Source organism: Lycorma delicatula, chromosome 8 (genome assembly GCF_047948215.1).
Source record: "Lycorma delicatula isolate Av1 chromosome 8, ASM4794821v1, whole genome shotgun sequence".
NCBI classification, from domain to species: Eukaryota; Metazoa; Arthropoda; class Insecta; order Hemiptera; family Fulgoridae; genus Lycorma; species Lycorma delicatula.
Window position 1 is genome coordinate 93636542 of NC_134462.1, and position 13998 is coordinate 93650539.

The 13998-nt window shown below is 31.6% G+C and overlaps 1 protein-coding gene across 1 annotated transcript in view; it reads left to right on the plus strand.

The window, feature by feature from the left end:
- Positions 1-13998, plus strand: part of LOC142329325 (small subunit processome component 20 homolog) — a 103927-nt gene continuing 89929 nt past the window's right edge. The window contains exons 1-4 of the mRNA XM_075373808.1: positions 1-313; positions 6349-6635; positions 9212-9545; positions 10609-10827. Coding sequence (XP_075229923.1) covers positions 269-313; positions 6349-6635; positions 9212-9545; positions 10609-10827 — 885 coding nt within the window. The 5' untranslated portion in view covers positions 1-268. The remainder of the gene's footprint in view (positions 314-6348; positions 6636-9211; positions 9546-10608; positions 10828-13998) is intronic.

The following is a 13998-nucleotide window of genomic DNA, read 5'->3' on the forward strand; positions in this document are numbered from 1 at the left end:
GGAAGAAATTGTAACTATTACGAACTTTACTTTTCTTGACCGAAAGGACTTTTAGAACTTAAAATCCCTAAAAGTAATCATAAGGTAATTTTATAAGTATTAGTTTTATTCGAAATTGAACCTAAAAACACAGACAAGCAAAACACGATAGGGAATTAACTTCTGGAGGGAATTTTAGTTTAACGTAAATTTCTTTCGTCACGTTTTAATTGTGATCGCCATGTGGGATGTGTGTCTGTTATGAATATTGTTTAATTATTTTTAAAATATGAAGAATAAACCGCTTCGGCATAAAGAACTTAACACATTTAAGGTAAGAAGATGATATATTTTCTAACAACTTTTATTGTTAAAAGTTTAGATACTTATGATACTTAAGTTTAGGTTATGATACTTATAAATATTTACTAACTTATTCATCACCCTCATGTTTGTGGGACTGATATATATATATGGAATTTTTTCTGATAGTGAGGAATTGAAGTGATGACAAGACCACAGGTCTTGTCAAGAATTAAAGCCAAAAATAAGCAGTTAAGAAGTTGGCTTCAAAACCACTGTGTGGCATCAAATTTTTTGATTGCAGAATCTTTATTTTGGTTATATTTTATTTCTTTGTTGTTTTAAGTGGTAAGTGTAAAAATATACACAAGGATGATTTAGTGTGTTAATCTCACTAGGCCTCTTGCCGTAGCAGAATATTTCCTGTTGTCATAAGCCATTCTGAAATTGGGATGACATATCAACATTTTATTGTTTTTTTTTTAATTGCCAACTAACATACTTCATTCGCATTTTACTATAGCTTATGTTACTTGTTGGATTTTTATTATCTTTTATATTTTACTTGTAAAAGACAGCTATGATTTGTTTACTTCATTCCATAATTTTGTAATTTTACTGGATATCTTGTGTCAATAAAATAATGGTGGGGTTTCAGACAGTCATAGTTTTGAACAAAGCATTATAGAGATATGATATATGCATCAGAATGAAGAGAAATGGTCCAAATTTTTGATACATAAACAATTTTATGTTGCATGATTGTGATCCAAAGGAAGATTCAGTGTGTTTTGTGGCTTGCTAACTCTGAGTTGTTACACATTAGATGTGAATACTTTCGTGTGTTCAATGAAGAACCATCGCACAAAAATAATATTCAACACTGGAACAAACGCTCTGAGAAACAGTCAGCTTACTGAAGCAGTCTCATACGGTTTGATGCACATGAGTGCCTGATAAGACTATTAAAGCTCTGTGAACAAGTTATTTATGTTTCCCAAAAAAATCAATGCAGAAATATTCTGTATAATTAGTTATTCCAAAAATAATAGTTTACAATTTTTAAAAAAATGACTGGTTTATTGACTTTAAAATTAAGATTTTTCATAAAGTTCCTTTTCAGGACATAATTAAATAATTTGAATTCATTACAGGTATTCTGGGTAGACTACATCCTAGTAAAGACAGTTACTTTTATTTGGATTTGGATAGGTTGGCATGGATACTACTGGTGTTCTTTGATGGTTGGGTTTCAATTAACCACATATCTCAGGAATGGTCAGCCTGAGTCTGTACAAAACTACACTTCATTTACATTCATATATTTCATGCTCTGAAGTAATATCTTACAGTGGTTTCAGAGGTTAAACAGAAAAAGAAAGGATAGATAACATAATGAGGGAGAATTTTTAAACAAGTTTATTTTCACTGATGAAACAATACATTATGTTTTGGTATGAATATATTGGTATAGTGTTTGCAAATGGGATAGTGAACCTCTGAATGAATGTCATTATGGAACATCAAAAGTTAATTTGTGGTGCTTAATTGGATGAAAGAATTTCATTGGTCCCTTCTTTTTTTTATGAGAAAATTATGACAGAGAAGCAATTTCTTTGATATGTTAAAAGGGTATGCAGTACTTTAAACACTGGATAATTCCAATTAATAATTATATATAGTTACAGATTCACCAGTGATTTTGATGAAATTTGGAATATATCTTATTTAGGCCCGAAGTTATTTGTTTCAATTGAAATTATTTATCAGAATTGCCTTTCACCTGAGTTACGTACCTCGTAAGTTACACATCACCCTCAGTGAAAATGTTGTTATTCACCACAGCACGGTGTAATAGACATTATTTGTAAAATAAATAATTTGGTTTCACTGTGTAAAACCACTTTACTTTGGATACTGTGTAACTTATGAAGGAAATAACTTGGGTGAAAGTCGTTTCTAACAAATAATTTCAATTGTAACTAAAACTTACATCCTAAACATGATATATTCCAAATTTCATCAAAATCAGAAGTGAGTGCGTAACTGTATATAACTAGCTTCCAATCTCCAGTTAGGGTTCCTCCACATATTTTCCCATATTCCTATGGATGAATGAAAAATTTGCTCAGTGACAAATAAGATAAAAAGGAGTGGATATCCACAGTGCCCAGATCTCACTCATATGGATTTTTATTTGTAGAATGAAGATGCAAGTTCTCTCTGTTCAAGTAAGAAAATCATTTAAATGAACAGATCACTGAACTTGTTTAATCTGATACACTGGATCATGTGTGGCAAAAGATTAAATATTGTATTAATGTCAGCAGGACAATTATAGCAGTGCGTATCAAAATCTATTGAAAATAAATATTCTTGGAGAGTCTATCTTTATTTTGGTGTATATTTCATATCTCTGTCATACTTTTTTCCAAAACCATGACTGTTTGAAACCCTAGCATTATTTTACCAGCACCTGTGTAGTGTAGAAGACTAAATAAAGCTTAATGATTACATCCTCCTGAGAGTGTCAACGGTACATATATTAACCAAATATGTATACTGTGAATATATTAACTGGTTAATATATTCAGCTACGACCTCACTTGTAAGTCATGTCTACTTAACCTATAAAAGGATCAATTAACTGCTTCAATATTTCATAATATTTGAGTGGATAGAGTAGCCTAAACTATTTTGATCAGAAGCAGTCTTTAGATTGGTTCCCTTCATCTATTTTATTTATATAGTTTTTTGTGTGAAAGTTTGTGTTTGATTTTGTAAGTTACCTGCGCATAATTCTAAGCAAATTCTTGATCACCTTAAATTTTTTTCCTACTTTATATAGTAGATATGCGTAGGATTAGGAAAACTCAAGATCAAAATGTCACAAAGCAGGTTTGGACAATGGGTCCAAACTCTCTCCCTCTCCCATTCTCTCTCACTCCCTCCCACTCACACTCTCTTTCATTTTTTTTTATGTTTAGCCTCCAGAACCACCAAAAAGGTATTAATCAGAGGATGATGTGTATCAATGTAAATGAAGTGTAGTCTTGTGCAGAACCAGGTCAGCCATTCCTGAGATATGTAGTTAATTGAAACCCGACCATCAAAGAACACTGGTATCCACAATCAAGTATTCAAATCCATATAAAAGTAACTGCCTTTACTAGGATTTGAACCTTAGAACTCTCAATTTACAGTGGGTGACGTGTGCAAAGTTCAATTCTATTCTACATTATCAGTACTCTAGTTAAGTTGCAGTCAGTTTTGTGAGTTATGATGAACTGTTCAGATGCTAATCCATTCTGTAAGGGTTAAGGTTAGAATTTTGTGGAGAGAGAAATAAATGATTAACTAACCTTAATAGTTGTCAGAGTCTGACTCGAAGTCAGCCATAGAAGATGACTTATGGCGTTCTTTCTAAGGAGATTTTCTCTCTCTCTCTCTCTCTCTTGACTATATTTCTGTCCAAAAATAAATTCAGCCAAGTGCCCCGTGGGTTGGTGTGAAGTATTGCCATACTTTATGGTGTAATGGTGAAGTATTGCCATGCCTTGAAAATTTATCTCTAACCTTTCTCCACAAAAATTTAACCTTAACTCTAACTCTCTTTAACCCTAATTTTCTCCACAAAATTTATTAGCATCACAACAGGTCTCAATAACTCATAAAGCTAATAACTAATTGACTAGAGTACTGATAACACAGCACAGTCTTTGACCTTGCACAGGTCATCCACTGTCCAAACCTGCTTTCTAGAGCTTGTGTTTTTCTGATCCTAAGCATTTCTATTAAAGTATGAACAAGATTAAGTAATTACTTAGAATTACCATCTGCACCTAGTTTTTGCTTTAAACTGTAATACCCCAGTCTTTTGTATGGCAGTCTTTTCTTATGTAAAGCATCTAAGATACAAGAGGCATCAATCATTGTTACTCTCTTTGGGATTAATAATCCTCACTATGCAGCCAATCACGGTAGTGAAAAAATGAAGATATCACTTCTAGTGCTACATTTTGGTGAGTTTGACATGCTGCTAGTTTTGATTTGGTGAAAAAGGTCTTACAGAAACCCCTTCACTCCTCACTTTCTTTATTAAGCCTGGCAAGAGATACTTCTTATTCTTAAGGATGACTGTCCAGTTTGAGAATGACATATTTATAACATACGCTATGTATGTAGTTTTTACAAATGTCACTTTTATCCAGTTTAACTTTAATCCCTTCTTTCTTGGACAGCCCCCACAGGAATTCTTATGAGCTGCCATCTTTGCTCCTTGTTTGGCACCACAAAGCATGGCAGCACAGCTACTACTTTATCAAAGTTCAGATAAGTGGTAAATTTCTTTGTTGAACTTTCCACACTAAGTTTCTCATCTAAGGATTGCACTAAATTAGTGGCTGAGGTGTCTTGTCAGATAAAACCTTTCCTTCTACACCTGAAACCTAATACTATCATGAAGTATATTAAGGCTCTGTAGAGTGAGCTATGTCCTTTGGAACTGGAGGTGCATTCACTATATAAGAACATTCAATGCTATTTTATTATGCAGACTACCATACCATTGTGTATATAATTGTATACAATCTATATGTTTAATGTTAATTAAACGTGGTTAGTGAGCAAAGCAAGTGTTAGGTTAAGTTTGGTTAGGTATCATATGAAAACCCACCGGGTTGGTCTAGTGGTTTCCGCGTCTTCCCAAATCAGCTGATTTGGAAGTCGAGAGTTACAGCGTTCAAGTCCTAGTAAAGCCAGTTATTTTTACATGGATTTGAATACTAGATTGTGGATACCGGTGTTCTTTGGTGGTTGGGTTTCAATTAACCACACATCTCAGGAATGGTCGAACTGAGAATGTACAAGACTACACTTCATTTACACTCATACATATCATCCTCATTCATCCTCTGAAGTAATACCTGAACGGTGGTGATTCATGGAGGCTAAACAAGAAAAAAGTATCATATGAAGTTTATTACATGGAAATGAGGTTACTTAACTAAACCCTTGTAACCTAACACTCGCTAACCCCATCTAATTAACATTAAATTATTATTATGTAAACTAATATTATAAATTATATGCAAATTGAATATAATTTATAATATTAGTTTACTATTATTTAAAATAAATTAAATGGGACACTAACGAAGTAGGTGGTATGGTGCTTCTTTAGACCTCATAATGATGGTGGACACTGCATACTAAAGTAGCATCGAACGTTCTTCTGTGTATTCTACAGAATGGATATATCTTTTGCCTCTAATTGATAAATGAAGTGGATATAAAAATATCTGCAATGCGTATTGAAGGTATGAGATTTAGCTGGTACCATTTTGCTTAATCTTATAATTACTGTAGTCCTTTATCTTGCAGTTGAAAATTTGGTGTCTTCTAAAAGATAGATGATTTCTATTATGTTATACACATTAAATGCTGGAATACATCAGTTAAATTTAATTCATCGCTGAAATAAGTCTTTCATTTTTTTTTTTTTTACACATTGAAATGTTTAATAACTTTTTTTTACTGACAACTGTTTTGAATCTAAATTTTATTCTTGGATTTACTTTTTGTTAAGACATTTAGATGATATATAGGTTGATCCTTATACTATTCTTTGAAATCCTCTTACTGCGTAATAAATAAAAACTGATAAATACATCTATAAAGTCGTTATGTCAGATATGGATTTTTTTTTTTTTTTTTTTGCCAGAATCAAACTTAACACTAGCTGATATATTAGCCAGTATATTAATTATAGTACAACTAACTACCCAGTTGATTGCTCTGCAACTATCCCCTGTAATTTTATTAGATTGAGAAAATAAATATGTTAATTGTTAATCCAATTTAGTCAATAACAATGATACTATGGAAGATGCAAGTCAACTAATATTGTTACAACCTAAGTAAAAATACATGTGGTTTAACATTTGTAAATTTTCTAATACATTGGAATAAGAATATTATTTAATATTTATATTATATAATATTATTTAATAATATTTTCATTTGGTTTAAAAAATGAATTGTACAAAACCTTTTTTTCTGTTTCAGTTTCAACCATTTTCAGAACGTATATCCAATATTAATGTTGATGTATTTCATCGGGTATGTCATAAATATGAAGAAAGTGAAGATAAAGATGATACATTTTTTTATGTAGCCTATAAAAAATGGAATACGTTAAATAAATCAGAAAGTTATGGAATTTTTAGAAATGAAATTGATCTTTGTAGTATTAAAACTCTTCCTGAATTATTAGTTCAAAAGGATCATGTGGTTCAAGTGTTGTTGGAACATCTAGAAAATAAAAATCCTCTGTCAGTTCAAGCTATCCTTGAGTAAGAAAACTTTTTTTTACTTTCTTCAACTACTGCTTTAATTTTCTACTATTTCTATTCTACTTTTACTTTCTTTTAATCTAAAGTAAATTTGTATTAATTTAATTCTGCCACCTTGATTTATGTAACATTTACTATGGTGCACATTTTCAGAAGTACTTTAATAAATTTAGATGAGTGTGGTTAAATTGATGCTTCATTATAGTTTAGAATGCAAAGAATGTTTATTGCTTCTATAAATGAATCATAAAACATGTGTAAAAATCCCAGGTGAACAGTTGGCCAAAAGTTTGGAATGATATTTTTGTCATTTATTGTGCATGTTTCTTACAGTGAAGAGCATTTCTCTATGAGTTATTATTTTTTTTATATTCCATAGTTATGTATATCAGTTGTGATAGAAAGACAATTTTAATTGTAGCTAGTTTACAGGATTTTCAAATTAACAAAAACAATTTTGTTTATAATGAAGCAAAAAAAAAATCATGATAATAAAATTATATTCTAAGTAAAAATATTATTTGGATAAAAATTCCACTTTTATCTAAGTAATAAATATTAAATCTCTACCACTCAACAGATACACTTAAAGGTAAAATTTTTTAGCTTCAATAAAAAAGTACACTTAAAAACTATATAACTGTATCTGTCAAAAAGATAGTGCATATAAGACATAATTACAGGACAATGTGCAATCCGTTAACACTTTTTTGTCTTTAAATTAAGGAATATGGTAAAAGACATATGCGTACATGTCGGGTGATATCTGATTGAAAGGTTTAAATTAATTTAAGATTAATTCAGCCTAAAACCTCTTTAATGTTAAAATATTGATTTTCTCCTTCGTTTTCTTACATTTATCTTAATTTTTAAGAAGATAGTGTTTTTGCTAAGCCTTAGTACTGTAGAAGTAATGTTCGTTGTATGTAGCATTTACTTTAGTTTTTTTTTTTGTATGCTGGGTACAGATAAGATACATTTTTTAGCTTTAATTTTCTGTCACTGCATCCAATATAAATTTTTTTGTTGTTGTAGATTATAATTAATTGCATGATAATAGCTTTACTTACATAAATACTATATATTTATAATCTACAACAAAAATATATATTATATATATATATATATATATTATACATACATATATAGGTGGCGCAGAGGAATGGAAAATTTTGAATTTAATATTGGCAGCCCTGTAGGTGTACCATAAGTTGAAGAAAGATGTTAATCTGTAGAGCAATAATGGACATTTAGTTTCAATGACATAGTGTTTCGATGACTGAGATCCTGCCCTGCGGGCAAGTTCCTTCTTCACATGCAGTTAAAACTTGGGTCCATAATTTTGAAGAGACTGGTTTGGCTTTGAAAAAAAAACCTAGTGGGTGTGTATTGTCTCTACGGACACCTGAAATCATTGGTGCCATGAAAGCTGCAGTGGTTAGGAGTCATCATTCGGTGCAGAAAATTGTCTCATCATTGGAACTCGGATATTCGGTATGCAAGAAAATTCCATAAACTGAAATTTCATCCTTACTAGATTCAGATTGTCCAAGAACTGAAACCTAACGATTGTGTATTGCGACTGCAATTTTGTGAAAAACTGTTGTCTAAAATCAATGAGAATGTTAACTTTATTGAAAATCTTAATGTCAGATGAAGCCATTTTCACATAAGTGGATATATGAATAAGCAGAACATCATTTACTGGGCACAAACGAATCCTGCTCACCTTCACCAGCGTCTGTTACACAATGCTAAACTTACTGTGTGGTGTGAAGTTCCATGTTGTGGGGTGGTACACCCTTACTGAAGAAGAACGGGGGTCTGCTGTCTCTGTGACATCTCAACATTATGTCAGCATGCTAGAGACATTTTTTGCTACTAGGCTCCATTCTCTTCGAAACCTTTGACCTTTAACAAACCTGGTTTTAACAGGATAGAGCCACTTCACTCACTGCCTGACAGTCTATGGCAGCAGTGAGACGTTTATTTGGGATTGCATAATTTCAAAGTTTGCTAATATTGCTTGGCTCCCCCAGTATCCAAACCTTTCAGTTTGCAACTTATTTTTATGGGGACATCTGAAGAGTGTTGTGTACCAGACTAGACCAAGAAATCTTGCCCAGCTCAAAACAGATTGAAAAGGAAATCGCTAACGTACCGTAGAACACATTGCGCTATGCAAAATTTTCAGAATCAATTTACTGAGTATGTATACAAAACTGGACAGCACTTAAGAAAAGTAATTTTTAAAAAGTAATGTATTTTGAGATTTCCACTCTTGTACAACATATTATCAACATCGTAAAGGTTAGTTACTTGACCTTCATTTTTTCTAATTATTTAAAATTTTCCTGTTTTTCTGCGCCACCTGCATATTGTCCTTCAAGGGAAAAGATTAATTTAAATTGAAATAATCTGAAGTGTACCCAGCATATCTCAAAAAGTAGTAATAGTTGTTTAAAAGTTTGTATTTAAAATTGTAAAGATTTGCATCTGGGCTAATCAAACCACATAATTCCAAGCATTCATTTGATTTCACTGTAATTCATATTAACATTTTTCTTTTTTTTCAGGCTAGTTGTCGCATTGGCACAAGACTTAACTCAAGAATTTTATGTTTATTACCCACAGTTTCATGTAAAATTAATCAGTTTGCTCAATACAAAAGATGTTGATCAACTAGAATGGACATTTACTTGTCTTGCCTATCTTTTTAAATCACTTTGGCGATACATAGTTAAAGATTTGACAAGTGTATTTGATAGCCTTATTCCTTTATTAAGTAATAACAAACCACAGTATATCAATAATTTTGCTGCTGATTCTTTTGCATTTGTGGCACGTAAAGTTAAAGATAAGAGAAGTCTTTTAAAATTAATACTCAGTTCACTTTACAAAACTAAGGATGTAAGTAAATTATTTTCCTGTTTTTATGCTTTTTTATAGATCCTATCATTGGTTTTTTTTATGATTTATTCTATAACTATAAGTTGACATGTAATTACAGTTTCTTTTTTTTCTGGGTTAAAAGTGAATTTTTTTGTATCTAAGAAATTGTAAGCCTGATTAAAATTTATAATAAAAATATTCCAGATAGCTTGTATTTGTTAATAGTTTGTTAGAATTAAGTTAATAAAATTAACAATTAACTTAATTGTTATTTGTTGCAATTCAATTGAATTAATAAGTTAGCATTTGTAGTTTAAACACATAATGTGTAATGAAATAATTCAATTGAATTTTTTTATTGAATATTATAAAAACTTTATTTATGCCTAATTATATTATAATTAATTATTTATAGAATAATCAGAGTAAAAAAATAGTGTTGAACAAAATGAATAGGCCAATGTTATTTTTATATATAATTTTGAAAATGTTTTCATGGAAATGATGTCCCTGTAGTGTACAGTTTTTACCTCTGAATGCAATTTGAATTTCATTGGCATACTGATGCCATCAGTTGTACTTATATATTTAGCTTGTTGAAGAAGACCACCAGGAAACTCATTTCCAATATTTCCTGTTTCAATTTTAATTGGTAAAACATACAGCGCCTAATGGAAATTTATTGAATTAATGGCAGAGTGAACGAGTTGGGCTGTTTGCTCAGTCCATTCTGTTCCTCATTGCATACCCTTCGCATATTAACGGCATATATAATTTTTAAGAAATTTCCAAAAGAGGTTTCTGTAGCCTTGTGTATGCCTCGGTTGTATTTCATCAGAAAAAATGTATAAAGATACATCCCTTGCTTTCAGGGATTCAAGTAAAGCTGGGTCTACTACCAGTGAATCCATAAATTTTGACAACTATTATTATATAATTGATAAATGTTCTGAAGTAATAATTGGGATTTAATTTTTGAAGATCAGTCACATAAACATTAATTATTAATTGAATACAACAAATATGAATAATTTGTTAACTAATAAAATTATGATTTTTATTGTACGGTTTGTGCTTTAAGGGAGTTTCTGGATATGGACGATTGCTGTTTGCAACTGTTAGTGGTATATTCAACCAGTTCCATAGCTGTGCACAGCCTTTATTATATTTTTTATTTCAATCACTATCTGATGAAAAACTTCCTAGGAATCTTTTACATCAAGTACTTGATAGTATGGTTGAAAATATGACAGATTCAATTTCACCAAAGCATAGTGAGATATTCTGGAGTACTATTAAGGTAAGTGAATATTTTAGATTTATTTATTAACAGTTTATAATTTTTCTTTTGGCGAGTTATTTATAATAATTTACTATCAAAAGAATCAGTTCTGTTATTTACAATGTTTTACGAATAATGTAGGTTGCACACTTTTGTTTATAACTGTTGGTAGAGGTTATAAAGTAAAAAAAATCAATGTTAGTTTTTCTTTTGTTGACATTATTAATTGGTTATAAGCCTGTGAACGCAAACTTATATATTCATGATCTTATGGATGTGGATTAGTGACTTGAATAATCCTTAGATGAATTTTTTTTTTGGGGGGAAGAAGGTGAGAAATTAATTATTCAGTGGAGGAGCTGATCTAAGGAAATATATGAAGAAAAGTAAAGAAAAAAATCCATTCATCATTTTTTCTTTTTATTTACAAAATGATGTAGAGTTGAACAACCAAGTCATATTTCCACATAGCCCTTTTTTTAATTCACTTAGTCCAGCGGTCTACAAGCTTGCATATTCTGACATAGAAGAAGGTTTTTGATTGGTTGCCCGACTATTTATGCACCACTTCCCGCACTTCTTTCTCCTAGAAAATTGACAACCTTGTAAAGCATCTTTGAGTAATCCAAAGAGATGATAGTCAGAAGGGATGAGAACTGGAATATAGACAGAGAATTCAGCACCTCGAAATCCAAATGGGCAATATGTCAATGATCTGGCCAGCTATGTATGGGCATCCATTGTCATCCAACAACTCTTACTTCGACAATCGACCTTGGCATTTAATGCAAATTGCTGGCCAGTAAATCCTGTATCCTGCAATGTTGATTCATATGCTGCATTGTCTGTGGTAACTCATCATTATGCCAGTACCATTTTTCAAGCTTGCTAAATCTTCCTGTCAGTGATGAAGGTTGATGGGTGTCGTGCTCCCTTCTCATGAATCACACTTTTAAACTTCTCAATCCACTTATACACATGTCTCCATAGTAGATCAAGTCCCTGAATTTTGTTACAAAAGTCTCTGCTGAATTTCAGCCCCCTGTCATACCTTTCAAATAGTGAAATCAAATCACTCCCCTTCATTTCTTCTCGGTATACATTGCTAACAGAGCAAACTTCATTACACTGAAACAGAAATAGGAAAATAACACTTATCAAGGTCAACTTCAAAAGTGTATCCAAGCAGTATCAACTCTAAAGCATGCATATGCAGAAAGAAGTGTGGCAAGCTGTGCTACGATGAATGCACAAATAATTTTTGATTTGCCTAGTTTTATTAATATTTTTTTTTTTGTTTTGTTGACTGGTGTGAAACCAGTCATTTGACTGGTTTGATGCAGCTGTCCAAGATTCCCTATCTGGTGCTAGTCGTTTTATTTCGGTATACCCCCTGTATCCCACATCCCTAACAATTTGTTTTACATATTCCAAATGTTGCCTGCCTACACAATTTTTTCCTTCTACCTCACCTTCTAATATTAAAGCGACTATTCCAGGATGCCTTAATATATGGCCTATAAGTCTGCCTCTTCTTTTAACTATATTTTTCCAAATGCTTCTTTCTTCATTGATTTGTCGCAACACATCTTCATTTGTAATTTTGTCCACCCATCTGATTTTTAACATTCTCCTATAGCACCACATTTCAAAAGCTTCTAATCTTTTCTTCTCAGCTACTCACATTGTCCAAGTTTCACTTCCATATAAAGCGACACTCCAAACATATACTTTCAAAAATTTCTTCCTGACATTTAAATTAATTTTTTATATAACAAATTATATTTCTGACTGAAGGCTCGTTTGCCTGTGCTATTTGGCATTTTATGTCACTCCTGTTTCGTCCATCTTTAGTAATTCTAATCCCAAATAACAAAATTTTCTCCCTCCATAATCTTTTCTCTTCCTATTTTTACATTCAGAGGTCCATCTTCATTATTTCTACTACATTTCATTACTTTCATTTTGTTCTTGATTATTTTCATGAGGTTATTTTTGTGCAAGACTTCGTTCATTCATACCATCCATTGTTCCTTCTAAATCTTTTTTACTCTCAGCTAGAATTACTATATCATCAGCAAATCGTAGCATCTTTATCTTATCACCTTGTACTGTTACTCCGGATCTAAATTGTTCTTTGAAATCATTAACTGCTAATTCTATGTAAAGATTAAAAAATAACGGAGATAGGGAACATCCTTGTTGGACTCCCTTTTTTATTATGGCTTCTTTCTTATGTTCTTCCACTATTACTGTTGCTGTTTGGTTCCTGTAATTGTTAGCAAATGTTTTTTATCTCTGTGCATGAACCATATTTTTTTTAAATGCTGAAATTTTATTCCAGTCAGCATTATTGAATGCTTTTTGTAGGTCTATAAATGCCAAGTGTGTGTGTTGGTTTGTTTTTCTTTAATCTTCCTTCTACTATTATTCTGAGCACTAAAATTGCTTCCTTTGTCCCTCTATCTTTCCTTAAACCAAATTGGTCTTCTCCTAACACTTCTTCCACTCTGCTCTCAATTCTTCTGTACAGAATTCTAGTTTAGATTTTTTATGCATGGCTAGTTCAGCTAATTGTTCTGAATTCTTCACATTTATCTGCTCCTGCTTTCTTTGGTATCATGACTATAACACACTTTTTGAAGTCTGATGGAACTTCGCCCTTTTCATAAATATTACACACCAGTTTGTATAATCTATCAATTGCTTCCTCACCTACACTGCGCAGTAATTCTACAGGTATTCTGTCTATTCCAGGAACATTTTTGCCATTCAAATCTTTTAATGCTCTCTTAAAAGATTCATATCTCAGTATTGTTTCTCCCCTTTCATCTCTTCGACTCCTCTTCTTCCTCTATAACACCATTTTCTAATTCATTTCCTCCATATAACTCTTCAGTATATTCCACCCACCTATTGACTTTGCCTTTCATATTATAAATCGGTATACCATCTTTGTTTAACACATTATTAAATTTTAATTTATGTACCCCAAAATTTTCCTTAACTTCTTTGTATGCTCCGTCTATTTTACCAATGTTCATTTCTCTTTCCACTTCTGAACACTTTTCTTTAATCCACTCTTCTTTTGCTTGTTTGTACTTCCTGTTTATAGTATTTCTTAAATGTCGACAGTTCCTTTTACTTTCTTCATCACTAGCATTCTTATATTTTGTACATACATCCATT